At 50.5% G+C, this 17,330-nt stretch overlaps 1 protein-coding gene across 4 annotated transcripts in view; it reads right to left on the bottom strand.

The window, feature by feature from the left end:
* The window catches only part of EDAR (ectodysplasin A receptor), an 83,238-nt gene that overhangs the window by 12,120 nt on the left and 53,788 nt on the right, over positions 1 to 17,330 (bottom strand). For all 4 annotated transcript variants that reach the window (XM_039225308.1, XM_039225309.1, XM_039225310.1 and 1 more), the window contains exons 2-6: positions 16,750 to 16,818; positions 15,889 to 16,011; positions 14,695 to 14,876; positions 7,745 to 7,830; positions 193 to 279 (exon numbers count right to left, since the gene is read on the bottom strand). In XM_039225308.1, coding sequence (XP_039081239.1) covers positions 193 to 279; positions 7,745 to 7,830; positions 14,695 to 14,876; positions 15,889 to 16,011; positions 16,750 to 16,812 — 541 coding nt within the window. In that variant the 5' untranslated portion in view covers positions 16,813 to 16,818. The remainder of the gene's footprint in view (positions 1 to 192; positions 280 to 7,744; positions 7,831 to 14,694; positions 14,877 to 15,888; positions 16,012 to 16,749; positions 16,819 to 17,330) is intronic.

Below are 17,330 nucleotides of genomic sequence, written 5' to 3'. Positions count from 1 at the left end.
GAGATGTACCTTTCTTGCCAGCATTTTCTAAGGGGCTCAGGACACCCATGGAGAGATCTCTTCCACTCCTTGTGGAGATCATGACCACCTTTCCGCTCCTCCACTATTCCTCGTCATTGTTTCCAGCCTCCTTTTTGCTCTTATCCAAGCCCCTTATTTCCAGCTGGCTAGCTGCAGAAGCTAACTCCTTACCTTTGTGGGCGTGCTGGAACGGAGAGAGGGTGCTGCTGCCAGAGGTGCTGGGAAAGTTGGCGGAAACTACGGAGCTGGCTCCCGCACCTACAAGAAGAACCCAGTCACCTCGTGTTCCTTGGGATGACCTGGACAAGCCTCACCTCCAAGGATGAATGCAAGGTGCAGTTGCAAAGCCAGGATCTAGTATTCTAGATTATGCAGGGGCTGCAGCGAGGGGCACAGGACAGGGAAACATTTTCATCTCCTAGAATGTTTCATAATCCCTAAAGAGTATTCTGACCTCCCAAGGGTTAGTCTTCAAGAGAAGGCACATGGGTAAATCTGCTAAGACTAAATAGTGGTGTCTCACCAACTCAGTATTTCTATGAACAGAGATAAAACATATGCAATCTATAAAGATGAGAAAAGTACATATACGTACAAGTATTACTGGGGGGAAAGTAGTACTTGAGAAATTTCTTCAATTACATAAAGCAGAAATGTATTTTTAATACTTCTTCTAGATATAAAAGTAATATGTGCCATTATTAAAAACGAGAAAAAAAAATGGGAACACAAAAAAGAAAATGAATCATCAATAGCTTGGCTAGCTGAAGTTGACAATTTGGTGTGTTTTCCTTTAGGATTTTCCTAGGATTCATTTTTTAAAATACTTGTGACCAAGCAGTTTAAGTGCAGAGATGAACTTTGCTTTCCTTCAAAACCATGACTCCTAAAACTTCCTTTCTCTATCCCTTCTCTCTGTCACTTAGCAGGGATGCAATGGAAGCTGGTTTTGTGACCAATCACATTGCTAAGAAATTGGTTAAAACAAAGCAAAAATGTTCTGCCACAGAAAACACAACATCCTGATGGTCAAAGTTGCTGTAGGCTGGACTTGAGTTTTGCCCTTAACAAAAATGATCATGTTTCAAATACACTTCCTTCTGTCTCGTTTTTGTCTGTGCCAGTTCTGGAGTAATTCATGAAGGGGCCTTGCATGCTCCCGAGTAAGGTCAGGTGAGCTGGTCTCTCCGAAAGTCACACATGCGGTCCCCCAGCCAGACCATCAGGAGTGGCACGGCTCTGGGTCCCTGGTCAAGGCGTCAGGGCTACCCTGAGAGCTGGCTATGACACAGACAGTTTCTTTAAGAGAAGACACTCAGGAGAAACCATGCTCTGTGAGTGGCACTTCCAAAGCCGCCTGTGCACAGCTTGGGGCAACTCAGGAGATGGGCACCACAGCCAACTGGGTGAGGAAAGTCCTGCTGAATTATTCACACATCTGTGTCCAGTAATTAGACAAGATCATGGGAGAGCAGGGCCAGAACAAAAGAGAAAACTGCAAATACAACAGGGGGAGGCTTGGGAGGGAACAGGGACAGGCTGAAGACTGGCTCCTGGGTCACTGCACTTCTGTTAGGTGCCACAGGTCTCAGGGCCAGCCTGTCACTTGGGTTCACAGGAAGGTAGTTGCTGCTGGAAGAGCAATGTTATCTGCAGGTAGAGGAGTCAAGAGATGGGCTCTTTAAACCACATGCCTACCATAGGGAAGCACTGAGGGGTGTGAAGCACATACTGCCCTACCCCCTGCCCCAGCAGCCCCAGCACAGGGGCCAGCCTAGGAGCCCAAGAAGGCTAGTCAGCAAAGCCAGCATGGGAGCTGCTGGGGCCAACCTGCCACACTTTCAGCCCATGCCTGGAGCAGTCTTGCTGAGTCAGACCTCTCAGCACCAGAGGCATCTCCTGTCTGGGGATCTGTTGCTTCTGGAGCCCAGGGGCCTAACTTATCTGGTGCTCCTGGCTTTTGCCCTTTCACCTGGTCTCTGTCACCTGCTGTGCTGTCCCAGACATGGATGTGGGTATGCCCGGACCACCACACAATGGAAGGAGCAGTCCCTTCCCCTCACAGGGCATGCTGAGCTCTGTGGCTCCTGCTTCTCTCCTTCTTTCTCAACTGCTGGTTACTGGGATCACTTCTTAGCTCTCCCATCATAGGAGGGAGGGACACGCTGAGGGGTGCACGGGGCACTGAGGCAGCAGGCTCATCCGTGGTGCCCAGCCATCCTCTCCACCGTGGGCTACCCTTGTGTCAATGCAACTTCAGAGCAGACCTGCTCAGAATGGAGGTGGGCTGCACCTTCCTTCCCCCACCATCCCTAAACTTTTTAGCCTTTTCACCTGGCCTGAGAACCAGTGGCCTCTTAGAGGTGCTGGTGGGAAGGTGCACCCCACTTCTCTCCCCCAGCATGTGCTATGTGCACACAGCAAACCCTGGGGCTGGGGGCTCTGCCATGTGCACCTCACAGGCCATGCGGCTCCCCTTCAGAGTGGCAAGGGGGCTTCAACTGCATCCAATCAAGTGGGAAAAGCAACATGGGGCATGGCTTTAAGCAGAACCCAATTTCCTTTTTAAAAGCAAACAGGACACTGAAAACAAAGCTAATCTATCTGTTTGGTAAGGGGCTCAAGGGAGCTTAAGCTATTCATCAGGGGAAAAAAATGCCCATGGGCTCTGTTTGTTGATTTGTCATCTTTGTCTCTTCTTGTCCCTTTCTGCTGGGGCTTGCCAGCCATGGCTGGGTGACAGGGGGCTGGGGTTAGAGGCACAAATGTGCCCAGGCCTGTGGTTCAGGGAGGAACAATGGGAACAGCCCAGCCACACACAAGCTTGTGATACCTTTGCACCAACTGGCAGGACTGCTCCCACAGCACCATCAGCAAACAAGGCTGACACCCAGGCTACTGCATGTCAGTAAGGCACATCTCACTACACCCAACCGGCGGCTCCTGAACTCGGTCAGATGGCAAGCTGGGTCCTGCCTCCACCCTGGTTCACTAGATATTCCCCCTAACTGAGCTCCAGCCATGGTCAACTGAACGGCCCTGGGCTTCAAGTGCTGGGTGGAATGTTCTCTGGCTGTTCAATGATCCCTGAGCCTGCTAGAAAAACGTTCTGTTCGGAGCACACCCCAGGGAGAGAGGGAGGGTGAGCAGGAAGGCTGCATGAGTAGAGGTCTATCTCTGAGGGTAGGTGCCCTCAGCACAGCAGGCCACCAGGGTGCTGCATGGAAGTCTCCCTGTTCCAGATTCTGCTCTGGTCTAATGAGGGTTAACTCAACACTAACACAAGTATTTGGTGTGTGGGAGGTTTCCCTCCACTCCAACACCGTAGCATGTTTTGAGTCCACTTGGCCTCCTTGGAATGGATCGTTAGGTGAACATATTTCTCAGTAGTTTCTGTCAGGTGGCCAACTACTAGTCCTCCTTGCCCGGCGTAATGCTCCCACTGGAGCCTATCTCTGAATAAGCAGAGATGAGGTCCTTTACACATGGAGTCAGAGAAGTAGATGAAAACCGTAGGCCCAGAAAATCGGCAGACATCTTCACACGAGGTCTATATTGAGACAAAAGCAAGTGGGGCCTGGTTCTGCTTAGCTCACTGGCGGGTTCCAGGCAGACTGACTTGAACAGTAGGTATGGGAAGTGGGGTTCTGCGCGGTGTAGGGCCACTTTCCTCAAGAGGATTTTGAGAACTGTAACCATGTGGCTTAATGCAGTGATACCTCTATTCAATGCGATGACAGGACTTACGGGGCCTTTGAGGTTTGTTAATCCACACGGTGTATAAATATGCTGTATATGTTAGAGACTGCTGGGCTTCTCTGCATAGGGCAAACAGGCTGGATGTTCAGGAGTGGTTTGGCCAGGGTGCCTCCAGGCTGCTGCGTCCACCCAGCGCCCCCCAGTGGTGGAGCCTGGAACAATGGGCAGAGCCGCAGGAACCCCACTGCTAGAAGTGGGGTCTCCAGGGGGCTTCCTGGAAATGCAGTCTGGAAACCCACCCCAGACCTGCCTCGTCAGGATCTCTTTCTTAGCAGGACTCTGCGATGGGCATACACATTCAAGTTTGAGAGACACTGTGTTAGAAACAGCTGGCCGCTGGCATTTGGGAACACCACAGCTCCACCTTTGAGCAGCATCACTGTTGGGCATCGCACGATGGCATCTGAACGAAACTCGCCACAGCTTTCCTGAGCAGGATTTTCCAAGAGGTGAGTTTATCCTGGGCCTGATGCAGGGCTTGTCGTCACTGAGGAGGAATAATAAGAATGACGATATTGGGACAAGTGAGGCCCCAGCCCCGGAGCTGCCTCCCTGGTCCCTCCAGCGCTCTGTGAGGGTGTGTTCCTGCTGGCCTGGTCCCAGGGGGGCAGATGGGGTACAGGAGGTCAGTGTGGGCGACCTGGGGTGGGGCCGCGCTCACCTGCTGGGCTGTGGAACTCTGCCATCTGCTGCCTGAGTGCCTGGTGTGGCACTGTGGTGTCCTGGTCACCCACGGCTGATGCGCCATCCCACCATCCACATCTTATGACACAGATATCCACATTTTAACAAGGTGGAAACTAAGGCACAAAGTTAAGTAACTTTCCCAAGAGGTGAAACTCATAATGAAATCCAAATCTTCCTGGCTATGACACCAGGCCTCCTCTGCGTCATCACACCACAGATTCCTTTATGAGGCAGCCTTCAGGCATGAGTTCTTTGGATGGTGCAGGAAATAAAGAAAAACAGACACTGCTGGTTCACCAAGTAAATAGTGCTCTTTGACTTGGGCTTCTTTTCTTTTTTCCAGCTGGCACTGATTTGCCAGGACCCAGATGGGGATGGGATTGGAAGTGGCTGCGGTCACCACCACGTCCGGAAGGAAGTTGCACACTTTCCCTTTGGGGAGGTCACAAACAGGGAAGGAGGGGAGGCCCCTCTGGGGGTGCTCCAAGCATCTGGGAGCCTCCCTGTTGCACTCTAGTTGGTTTAGAGAAGACTCCTCATTTACACTTGCTTTGTGCTTTCAGTACTCTAAGTATTTTGGACACGTAGGTCAGTCCTATTGGCATACTGAGAGGATATTATTTTCTCAATTATACAGGAGGAAAAACAGATGGAGGGATGTTCCCGGCTTGCAGGGTGTTTTGCAGTCCCTGAGTACCACGCGCCACAGTAATGTCCACTAATTTCTGTTTTCATCAGAGAGAACAACTGGCCCAAGGGCAAGATGATCCCAACCAAGGGCCCCATCGCCCTACACTTCATAGAGCCATGTAGGGAAGATGCTCATCTTTAAGACAGAAGAGGGAGGTGCCTGTCGGTTAGGCGGCTGACTTCGGCTCAGGTCATGATCTCACGGTTTGTGGGTTCGAGCCCTGCACTGGGCTCTGTGCTGACAGCTCAGAGCCTGGAGCCTGTTTCAGAATCTGTGTCTCCCTCTCTCTCTGACCCTCCCCTGCTCATGCTGTCTTTCTCTCTCAGAAATAAATAAAAAACGTTAAAAAATTTATAAGACAGAAGAGGAACTGCTGCACAGAGAGAAGGAGAGTGTCCTAGAGGGTGGGGGAGAGCTGCAGCAGCCTCTTTCCAGCCCTCTCCGGTGTGACATCTTCCAGACTCCTCCATGGGCATCTTTCAGGGGGCTCCCCATCACCTCTGGCCAGCTCCAGACCTAACATATGCGTCATATGCTTTGCCTGGAGTCCACGCCAGGCTCTCTGACCACAGGTTTGTACACTCCACAACTCACTGACTCCAGGTAGCTTCGTACTTAGGTAAATCACATCAAAACCAGAGGGAGCATATCAGCTTGGAGGCAGAGGAGTTCTCAATCACTGACTGCAGGCTCAGGAAGGGCAGCACCTGGAGGTCCTGGGACAGCCAGCCAGTGATGGCAAGGTCCTGACGAATGAGGCTTCATGACTCTCTGGGATCTCCTGGGGTGAGGCTGATGAGGGCAGCCCTGTGAATTTGAGTCCCGGGTCTTCATGGAGGCTTTGGTCACAGCCAGCTTTTCTGATTCTACCTGCTGCTCCTGAGCAGGAGCGTTGGGTCAAAAGGTCTCTGGACTGAAGATTGGCTCAGGGGGGAGGTGCAGACCCCAGAGCTGGAGAGAGAAACTCTTGCATCCACACATGAGACCCTGACCCAGACAGGGCTCCATTCACCATGACACCCCACAACCTAGCTGGTTGCCTCTCCCCATTTTTCAGACTGGCAGACAGAGGTCTGGAGGCTTGCCCGTTGACTCCTGGGTTCAGTGTCTTAGCAGGCCTCTTTTAGGGCTGGATGCTATGAACCCACTCCAAGGCCTTATTGGAAGCTGGTTTTCTGTTAAGCAATTCAGGGTTGGGGGCTAGGGAGAGGATGCGCTTATTTTCGAAGTGTCCAGGGGTCAGGGGTTCTGCTTTCTCTCCCCATGTGATGAACCACACTGTTGAACAGCAAGAGGAGTGAGGCACCCCTGTCCTGCCTCAGAGCTCTTCTGACCCTCCAGGTGGTTACGAAAGGCCTGGGCAAGGACAAACCTTGTGTGTGTGAACTTGTTTTCCAGTCTCCACAGGCAAAGAGATTTTACTGCATAGGTGGGGAGTGCCTCACATCTTAACGGTGAGGACTCCACCCCAGAACTATCTGGTATTGAGTTGGTTGGGATCCCCTAGCAGGAGACAGTGGCATGGCTGCAGACTTTACCACCGGACCTGCTAGAAGCCTGGAGCCCTTGGCCCTCCCCTAATTTGTGAATTAATGAGCATGTGGCTGGGTACAAAGCTTAGCTTTAAAAATATGCAAATCCGTCACTGCCAGTGCATCTACTGAAGTGATCTAGGAAAGAGGGGTGAGCCCCCAGGGCATCCCTGCCACATGCCCACCTGACCACTTTCGTACCTCCTCCCTCTGAACCGGAAGGTGAAGCAGGTGGGGGAAGTGGTGCTCCTTGGCTTCCTGCTCTCCTTCCCCACCTCCCACTGCTCCTAAGGGCAGGCCCTTTTTCTATTCCCCTAGGTGGGAATATTGTGAGAATATGGAGTTGGGGAGAGGCAGGGTCCCCACACAGCCCCTCTTCTGCCCTGTGGTGGGGGTGGGGCTAGGGGAGAGCAAGGAAGGGCTCCTGCAGCCCATGGACCAGCTGCCCACCCGCCCTCTTCCACGGTGTCTCTCCAGATCGTAGATCCACGAGGCCACATGCTACATTCTCTGGAACAGAGGTCCCTGGCCCTTCCTCACAGATAACATGTAGTGAGAATCAACCAGAATGAGAAGGGGAAAGAAACAGTTCACAGTGGGACTCTGAATTCTCAAGGCTCACCGCTTATATGGGCTTTGTGGACTCCAGTTCATTCAGTGTGACCACTCCTCATCTTTCCCTCGGTTTGAAAACATGTGCAAGAACTTAAAATTGCCTAGCACTTTGCAGGACTTGGCAAAAATACCTTGGCAACTGTGATCTCATTGGTATTTCCAATAATTGCATGAGATGGAGAGTTCCGATTTTAGAGCCCCATGTCACAGATGACAAAACTTGTTCAAGGTGTCAGGTGATTGACTCATGGGTCAGCTGTAGCAAACCTCCCTTCAGGGACCTGCTGTCTGACTGGCCAAGCCATGGGAGCATTTTTGTTTATGCCTTCACTGTATTCATCTCTCTGGGTGCTGGGACTGGCTTATTTCTATGACACCGTGTAACGAGAGATACCAGTGCTGAAGCAGCAGTGTTCAATAGAAGGACAAGGGCACTCACATTCCTTGGTGTTGGGGGGTGCCAGGAGGCAGGAGTAGCATACCATCCCGTAGATGTTCCTGGGTCTATTTTCCAACATGTAGTAGCTACAGAGAGGATGAGACAAGACAAAGCAGACATGTGAGCCAGGTATCACCACAAGCAAGTACTGACCACGTGGCATGCCCATGATTCAGGCATGATCCAAGCATGATCAAAGTGTAGCCAAAGTCAGGGAAGAGACATATGCCATGGGAATCGGGAGCCCTTAGAGCCAGAAGCCCATTTTGACTGCTGAGTTTCTCTGGGAGTTTTCAGCATGTCTTGAAATGGAAAATTCTTTTTCCAATTATGGGCTACTTTGGGCCTTTAAATCTCCTCTCCTTTTTGATTCCTTTCACTGATGAATTTATTCAGTGTGTGTGTCCTCATCATCTTCGTCCACATCATCCAGCAGAGTATTTGTGTGCCTACCACATGTAGACCCTGATTAACTCTCTGGGAGTCCCAGCCAGTGAGCCAGACCCCCCTGAAGGAGGAGCTGCCCTCCCTCAACCAGTGCCTGTCTCAGAACCTCTAGCCTGACGGGATTACTGGCAAATGTGTCTGCGAGCCCCTCTGGCTTCTCACGGACCTCCTGCACACTTACTGAGATTGAACGGAGCTGGCTGCAGCCGACAGAAAGACAGAAGCAATAATCTAGAGAGGTCAACGCAGAAGGCCATAGGGATGCCCTGACATACAATCAGGTCATAACTGAAATTCCTTCACTTCCTGCTCAGGAAGCACCTGACTGAGACACTGCATAAGCACAAGTGTTCAAGCTGCGGTTGCACCTACTGAACGGAATAGACAAATCATTCACAATAAGACTGTGAGGTCGTTTGCCCCCATTGATGCCACATCTTTCAAGCCTCGCAGTGTCAGTGTGCCAGCCCTGGTGATCACGCTAGTCTGCAGGCCCTGCACTCCCTGGATCTGGCGGTCCTTGCTTCTGGCGCTCTCAGCTCTGGCTCCTTTCCATCTGTGGATTTTGGCACCTCTCTTGGTGTGTGCCTGCTTTCCATAAACACACATTCAGCAGTGATCATGGGGCCATTTATCACATCATGAGAGGTCGATTAAGCAACGAGCTGGTGCCAACGTTTTTCCTTATTACAATTTCAAGAGATGAAAAATCCCTCTTCACTATTGGCTTTTTGCATGGTTGGTTTTTAATCTCTTTTTTTATTAGCTGTGCACACCCAGGCCCCCACTGATGGCAGGGTAGGTGGCAGTGTGGCAGGGGTGCTGGGGGTTGTCTTTGGACTCCAGCCGCCATAAGCTGGACCATTACCAGTAACATTATGATCATAATTGCCTGCCCTTCCTCAGGGCCTTTTATCCTCAGATCCCTGTGTATCTCATAAACATTAATTAGCCAATCTCAAAACAGCCCTCAGAGAAGCCACAACAGCCAGTTTTACAGTTAAGCCTTCTGGAAAAAGCCTCTCTCAAACACATATTCTGCCACCCTCCAGAAGCCATCTGTGCCTGGGCCACAGGAAGTGACAGTGGGGCCTATGGTGCACCTGCTCCCAAGAGGTGGCACGTGTCTGTGTGTGGCCTCATGAGGGTGACAGACTTCAGGCCAGCCAACTGATTCCTAACATCCAGACCCACTGTTGGCACTTGGGGCTCTGAGTTACTCCTCACCTGCCCCTCTGGCACAATCTTCTGCCCGATCAGGACTGTTGGTGCGCCTGGCCTGGGAGTCCCTCAGGGCCAGCCTTGCTCGTAGCTGTATTCCTATTACTTGTGCAGGGTACTGAGGAGGTGTGCCTCTAGGCCAAAACTGGTTGGAAAAATAAGTGAATGAGACTAAGTTCTCTTCCACAGAAGCTCCAAGTTCACAGACTGACGATGGCCCTGAGGGCATTCTGTGCATCTTTCCTCCTCCTTTCTAAAAAAGCAGAAGCACAGCTAAGCCCACCCTGTGTGATACGCAGTGCTGAGCTCTGTCTGAGATGAAGAGCCGCAGCCACCTAGTGGGTGGACAATGCCTGGGCTTAGAACACGGCTCCTGGTTGGGCCCATGGGGCTGCCATGGTCTGCAAACACTTGAGGGCCAGTCTGCTGCCCTTCCTTGAACACAGCTCTTTCTCGCTCTCATCCTGAGGGGATCTGTCTGACTCCCATGGAGGGTCTGCAGGGCTGCAGCTGGGCTTCCTGTCCTGATGCTGCATCTGGAACAAGCTGTGTGACGTATTAAATAACTTAGCCAAGAAACAAAATACTGAAAGGCTGTACATTGAAAAAAATAAGTTGGTTCCAGGAGGAACTTCCCAGCCTGAGTCGGCGTGTTCCATGCACATATCGCTGCACATTGTCAGCAAATTGTGCTGCAGCTTACCCCCAAACCTCTCATCCTGGCTATGCAAGAGTGGAGAATGATTGCTGGGCTGCTTCTATCTGACAGATTCCCATCGGCTTGAAGTTGGGTATTCGTTCCAGGGTCTGTGACCCTGCTGCAGAGCATCGGATCCCTCTGTCTTTCTGTAGAGACCTGATTTCCTACACTTCGATCTATGTTTTGACTTTTCTTAGTTCTTTTTTGTTTTTTGTTTTTTTCCTCAAGGGTTGAATTAAGGTAAGGAGACCAAGATAAAACTCATTTTAAATGGGGCCTCTAGAGTCTTCTGTGAAGGGATTGACTTACTCCAGATCAACAGATATATCGATTTCCCCCAAAGATTTCCTTTTCTCAGGGCTCCTAAGCTTGTAATGGGTGCCATGGGGCCATTGCATGCTGTCTTCCCATACAATGTGGCATATAGAACCATGTCCTTAGCCTAGCCATCCAACGACCCTAGAATGCCTTATTTGCAGGGACTGGACATGGATTGGAAACCAGCCAACAGAAGGTAAGATGGGCCACTGCCAGCCGTGGATAAGATGCTGCCCTGGCAAGGGGTAGGGGTGGGCTATGAAATCCAACTTCAGCTGTCTTCCTCTTCTTCTGTTTTGTTCCCCTTCCTCCCACACAGAGTTTCTCAACAGGAAAGCCATGTATGCTCATTGTTCTGCCAGCATCTCAGCCGCATTCTGACGCACAGCGGAGAGGGCAAAGAATAAGGAGAGTGTGCCTGCCAAACCACAAGGGGGCCAGGGCCAAGGCAACCTATGGTGTTAGGAAGACAAATCCGTGGCGGCCTGCATTGCGGCCTGGCAGCCACATGGACTCAATGAAAACAGCCTTTCACTGAGTGAACAGTGCCAGCTTACCCACACTCCTGGTAATCCTCTCCTATGACACAGAGCATGAGAGCCTCATTTGTTCTCTGGACCTACGGTGGGTAACAGGAGGCGGGAGGCCCTGAAGCCCTGGGGCCCTCCCCTGACAAGCACAGCACTCCACAGCCCCTCTGAGGAGGCTGGAGACCAGAGATAAAGTGGGGGCCTTCCTCTGCAGTGGCCTTCGGGTTGGGAGTGACTTATTTGAATGGTCTACCACACTACAGGGCCAACATGGAAACCAACTACATTTTCACATCTGTGAAGGATGCAGTGAGATGTAAGTCAAGATATATCTCCTGCACAATGGCCTTCATACACTCAGTGAGTGCCCTGGGTGCTGCAGACAAGGTGTGGAAGAAGGAGGTCACTGTTCCTATGGAGCAAGGAGCGAGTTACTCAAGACTTCAGAGCTCAGAAGAGCCTTTTAAGCGTACAAATGCCAGCCTTCCCATTAATTCTACAAATGGTCTCTTTTGAAGCCTTCTAGAAGCAGGGCGCTCACAACGATTCCACTGGCAATCTTTCTGATAAATATATTGGGACCAAGGAAATTGTCTTCACTGCCACAGAACAGCCTTTCTAGTGACTAGAAGCTAGCACCTGCTCATGGGACAAGGTTATTTACTGTATTGGTCTCAAGGCTTGTACTTTCTGGCTAGAAAGTCTTTGTGGATCTAGGTGAGAATGAAACAGGCTGCTCAACGTACTTAATCATCGCCCCCTTTTAGATCATCTGGAATAATGCCATACTTGAATCTCAGAGACCACCGCGGGATGCATGCATGGTCTGAACCATGGCTGGGGCAGAGGAAGCAATGCTGTCGGTGAGGCTCTGTTCTATATCTACCCTTGCTCTCCCTCTATGAAGCTATCTTACTGGAAGAGGCTGGACCAGTGGCTCCCATACCATTAATACAGAGATGTGTTCCAGATCTGATTTGAGCTTCATACCTGTTTATGCATCTCTGTGTCAGATATCTTGGTCTGGATAGGACAACCACCTCAAATTGCACACATACCTCCTCCACCCTCCCTCTACCTTCCCTCCAAAATCCCACCTCTTAGCAAATGGGTCTCACTGTCCACACAGCTGGCCAAGGCAGACATCTGAGATTCCTCTTCAAAATCTCCTTCCCCACACCTCACACGCCCTTGGTCTGCAACTCCAGTCAATGCTATCTTCCAGTGAGCTCCAGTTGTTTCCTCTCCCTCCAACTCCCAAGGCTCCCACCTTGCCCCAGTTCTCAAAATGCCCCTGGGCTCCTGTGTCTTCCCTACACAGCACATTTTCCTCACTGCTGCCAAGAGGATCGTTCCAAGGACACAGCCCAATTTTGTCCTTTACCAGCTTAGAAATCTGCATTGTGGCCTGCTTCGGCACTGAGCTAAAGACCAGTATCTTCAACATCATTCTCCAGAGCTATTTTCCCTCTGGCCCCTGCCCCCTTGTTGGTTTCTCCACAATCCCTGGGCACACCTTCTGTGCAGCCACAGGGACTCTCAGCTCCACATCCCATCAAATTGCTTGCCCCTTTGAGCTTTGCCCTGAGCATCTTGGAGAACTCTGTCCTAATTGCTAATTCTTAGCCTGACTAACTCCTACCTTCCCAACATCACCCTGAGAAGTCTTCTGAGACCCCTCCTGACCCAGTACCCCAACCCTGAAGCGAGGGGTCCTTCCCAGACTTCTACAAAACCATATACACCTACCAAACTATGCTTTGGTTACTGATTTTCTTGTCTCACCCCTTCTCAGAAAAGAGGACCTGTGTCTTTCCTCTTTGCCTCACTACTGCCTCCCTGGTAGGCTCGGAATTCACAGATTTACTAAAACAAATGCAGGAGTGGTTATGCTAGGTTGTGAATGTCAACCCAGATTCTCACCCTGAGAGGTTCTCAGAATAAGTTGAGATTTTTCAAAGAGGGTTATTTGCTTTCCAAGGTGAACATGGCAAGGTGTGCACACTTTTCCTTGGCACACTTATAGTTAATCCATGAAACTGTGTATCATTCATGAATTATGTATCTGCACCAATAAAAACCAGTGAAGATGAAGTTCCAGAAAGCATATACATTTTCAGAGACTAGATCTAGCCACCTAGTGTGAAGAGCATACTGAATTTCTCTCATTCAAGCACGGTGTCTGTGCAGAGCAGTCCTTAAGTGGATGCTTGTACCATTGGGTGGGAATAGATTGATTCTGCTTCTCTTAAAATGTTCCTTCTGGTGGAGCCCCCACAACCCAATAGCCTCAGTGACTAAATTAGAGACTGTCACCTATAGAACTTTTATTTTTATCATATTTTAGGAGAATAGTCTAATATCTTCCTTGTGTATAGCTACCTGCTTTTTTGCATATTGAAAAATAAGGTTCTGTAATAAGATTCCATGCTTCCTTTACTAATTTGACCAATATGTTTGAATCATACTCTGCGTCAGGGACATTGACATGGGGTTGTCAAGTAGGTATTTGGAAATGAAGGTCAGTAGCTCTGGAGGTAGGTCTGAACTGAAGACAGAAAATGGGAGAGACTAGGGGTGGGAGATGGTCACCAGCAGAAAGATGGTGGTGGAAACCACAGGAATCAAAACTTCTCAGTAACAAATTCTGTAATTTTAAAAGATATTATCATTTTAAAGAGTTAGTCACTTCCAATCTATTCTTAAGTTGGTGGGTCTTTCTGCCTTCCGTGTACTTCCCTCTTCTTACAGACTAATACCTGGTGTTTTTGTTTGGATATATCCTTCTTGTTTTCTTTCTTCTCTTAATTCAAGACAGAGATCTAGGAAGATAATGTGCACAAATGGGTTGCAAAGTATAGTCTGCTATTCAAAATGCCACTACTACAGTGACCACCATCGTTATCATCACTACCATTGCCTCCATCATCACGACCACCTCATTACTACCATCACCTCCATCACCACCACCTCTATTACCACCACCTCCATCATCCTCACCACCTCCATCATCATTACCACCACCACTTCTACCACCTCTACCACCTAACACCACGTAGCCTTTGTAACTGCTTTCAGTTTTATTTGTAACCCTTGCAAGCATTGTGCCGTGTGACCACTAGAGGGAGATAGCAGCAACATCCGTTGCTCAAGGCTGCACTTTCCTTTCCCAGGCAGAACTTGCTAATGTGTCCTGCCTGTAAGAAGGAGGATTTTATCTTTCTGTCTTTCAAACTAACTGCATCTTCACTTTGTTTTTATGGGAGAACTTTTGAAACATGACAGAATTGTGGTGGAATTATAGGTACTATATGATTCACATGTTCCTATTAGTAGCTTTTACCCTCAGATTTTTCCAGAATACCCAAAACACTAAATTTATACAGAATTTTAGTTTTTTTTTCTCCAAAGCATTCCACATGTGTTATGTTATTGTAAGTATTCAACAGATTTGTTTTATTTGGGTCATTGGAAGATATTATTATCATGAACATCCACTTAAGAGATCTGGAAGCTGAGCCTGGGTGGGCTGCCCATCCTCTGAAAGATGGTGAGACTCACCACACTAGATCCCGTGCTTCTTAACTCCAGGCACATGCCCTCCTCCCTGCCAAGCTGCCCCTTGTAGAACGAGCAAACGCAGCAGTGATGCTACACCGCAGCCTGAGGTGCTCACACTCAGAGCTGTCTGCAGAAAGTGTCCTGAGGTGCAGCCTGGCAGTGGCCATGCTTACCCAGGAAGACACGGCCCACACTCAGCATCATTCTCCATGTCCCCCGGCGTCAGCACGGTGGCCCGGAAGAAGCCCTCGCAGTCTTTGTGGCGCCTGCATATCTGGTAGCCTCCTTTGGAAAACTTCTCCGCTGGGCAGGGGACGCAGCCATAGTCCTCATCTTTGGTGCCATAACCACAGGACTGGCCAAAAACAGGACAGAGGACACAGGTGAGTACAGCAGCCACACTCACCATGACTGGACCTGCAGTCTTTGGGGGCACTGACACACGAGGCACACTGGGTGCATTGGGCACACTGAACACTAGCTGTTTCCGGAAGCTTCTCTTGCTAGGCTTTGGCTTCCTGACCTGTCCTAACTGCAACCCCCCACTGCATCTCTGACACTGAGCTTCTTTCCCCAGTGTTCCTGGGCTTCAGACATTGCCCCTCTCCCAAGGGTTCCTGAATAAATTCAGTCAGCTAAGGGAATAACTTGCTGGTGATGCAGCCTATGGTATCTGACGTCCTCAGTTCTGTACAAGAACCCTGGAAGTCGACACTGTGGGTGTTTCACTCAGCACTTCACAGAAGAACATAATGAGCCTTTCACAAAGAAGAGGGGCGCCACAGCACTCAAGAGTCAGTATGCCATTCCTGGAGGACATCAGTCATGCCTCCAATTCAGATGGCTTGAAACCTATCTGATCATGGTAGAGTAGAAAAGTAATCGTCCTCTAAAAAACTGAAAACAGCTCCTGAGAAATCAATCTGTTACAAGTGCTCTGCCATCTCCTCCACCAGAGAGACACTGTTTCTATGCTCACTGCTGCTTCAACCCTTTTTTTTTTTTTTTTTAAATTTTTATTTCTAGGAAAGAGAGAGACAGCGTGAGCAGGGGAGGGCCAGAGAGAGAGAGGGAGACACAGACTCTGAAACAGGCTCCAGGCTCTGAGCTGGCAGTCAGCACAGAGCCCGACGCGGGGCTCGAACCCACGAACCGCGAGATCATGACCCAAGCGAAAGTCAGACGCTTAACCGACTAAGCCACCCAGGCGCCCCTGCTTCAACCCTTTAATTGTGATGTCTGAGGACCACAGACAACTGGCCTGGTTTAGCTTGGGAACCACAAGTAGAGTGACACAGATGAGGGTGACAATACCTGTGTAATGGAGAAAACTCCCCAGGCCCAGGCACAGCCAGCAAGGGGCTTACCAGGTAGGGCTCCTCCCCCGGGCCACACTGGGGACACTCATGGCACAGCCCCGTGGTCTGGTTGTAGTACTCATTCTCTCCGCAGTTGGAGTATTCTGCTCTGGCTGAACACAGCAGTGACACCTGCCACAAGAAAAGTGGTCCTTTTGGCTTCTGTGCTTCCTTGGAGACACACTCAGGTGTGAGCACCCCACACGTGTATTGCAGTGGAAGGAGCCTGGGTGTGGGGGCCTTTCATGCTCATCTGGTACCAAGTCCCAGTAACTGCAGCTAATAAACTCAGCAGGCCACCCCACTTGCCACCAGCTGGCCTCACTCCTGCATCCCCTTCACGCCTCCATGAAAACTCCATCCCATCTTTGAGGCCTGCTCCAAACTCTCTTCACCTACAAAATCTTGCTTCTAGCCTCTCCAAGGTCATGGATGAGGTGGCTCTCTCCCTCGAGCCTCTAGAAGGGCAGGTTTCAGTCATATGTAGCCTCTCCTCTTCAGGGAGCCCTACAGTGGGGGCCTGGATCTTTCTCAGCTGTGGGACCACAGGCATGGTGGTCTCCACACAGGCACTGGGTTGCATAGATTGCAATGCAAAGAAGCATTTAAGGATCTTTCTATCCATGGAACCTTAGAAAGGGAGCCACCAAGGAGAAGTCTGATTTGAACTGGGTGCTGCTCAGTGCTTTGCACTCTCAGAAGAGCCTGGTGAAGAAGGTGCTATTAGCATTAATTTCATGCACAGCTGTGGAAACTGAGGCATAAGAGGCCAAGCGACTGGCCTATGGCAGTGTGGAAAGTGAAGGAGCTCCCACTGAACCTCCCCCCTGGCCACACTGCAGGCGCTCCGCAGGGTGAGGGTGCACTTACCACCAGGACAGGGAGCCAGGGCATCTGCTTGCAGTCTCCCACATGGGCCATCTCCTCCCGCATCCTTGCCTGAAAGACACACTTTATGGCACCCTGGCGCCTGCAGGGCCTGAGCTGCCCCAGCACTGACTGGCCATAGCCCAGCCCCCACCCTCAGTCCACTATATCATGTCCCACTGGGTGTGAGGGGCCTCCCCACAAGCAGGGCAGGAAATGAATACACCCTAAAAGCAAGAGTGGGTTTTAAGCTGAGCCCCAGGTCCCTTGGATTGACTCCATTCATGGCCCTCCCAGTATCACACCCCCCCAGGGAGAAAGGACCAGAGCGCACGGAGGGCCTATTTTGGAAGCCAGGGCAATGGCAGATTGTTCACCTGCTCACAGAGTCTGAGGAAGCCTGGCTTTACACAAGTGTGTCAAGAAGCTCTATGGGCTGGTCCTGACCTTCTGGTTCTAGAGCAGCCCTGGAGATGGTGCCAGGACTCAGAGTCCGGCCCAGCCCCTCCCCCCAAGCCCTCTGCCTGCTCTCCCAGCCCTGCAGTCAGGCTCTTCCTAAGAACAGGTTCTTTTTTTTTTTTTTT

The sequence above is a fragment of the Hyaena hyaena genome, unplaced genomic scaffold, assembly GCF_003009895.1.
Source record: "Hyaena hyaena isolate Hyena2069 unplaced genomic scaffold, ASM300989v1 scaffold_2020, whole genome shotgun sequence".
Taxonomy (NCBI): Eukaryota; Metazoa; Chordata; class Mammalia; order Carnivora; family Hyaenidae; genus Hyaena; species Hyaena hyaena.
Note: the sequence above shows the minus strand (reverse complement) of the source record. Positions and strands in the feature narration are given on the sequence as shown.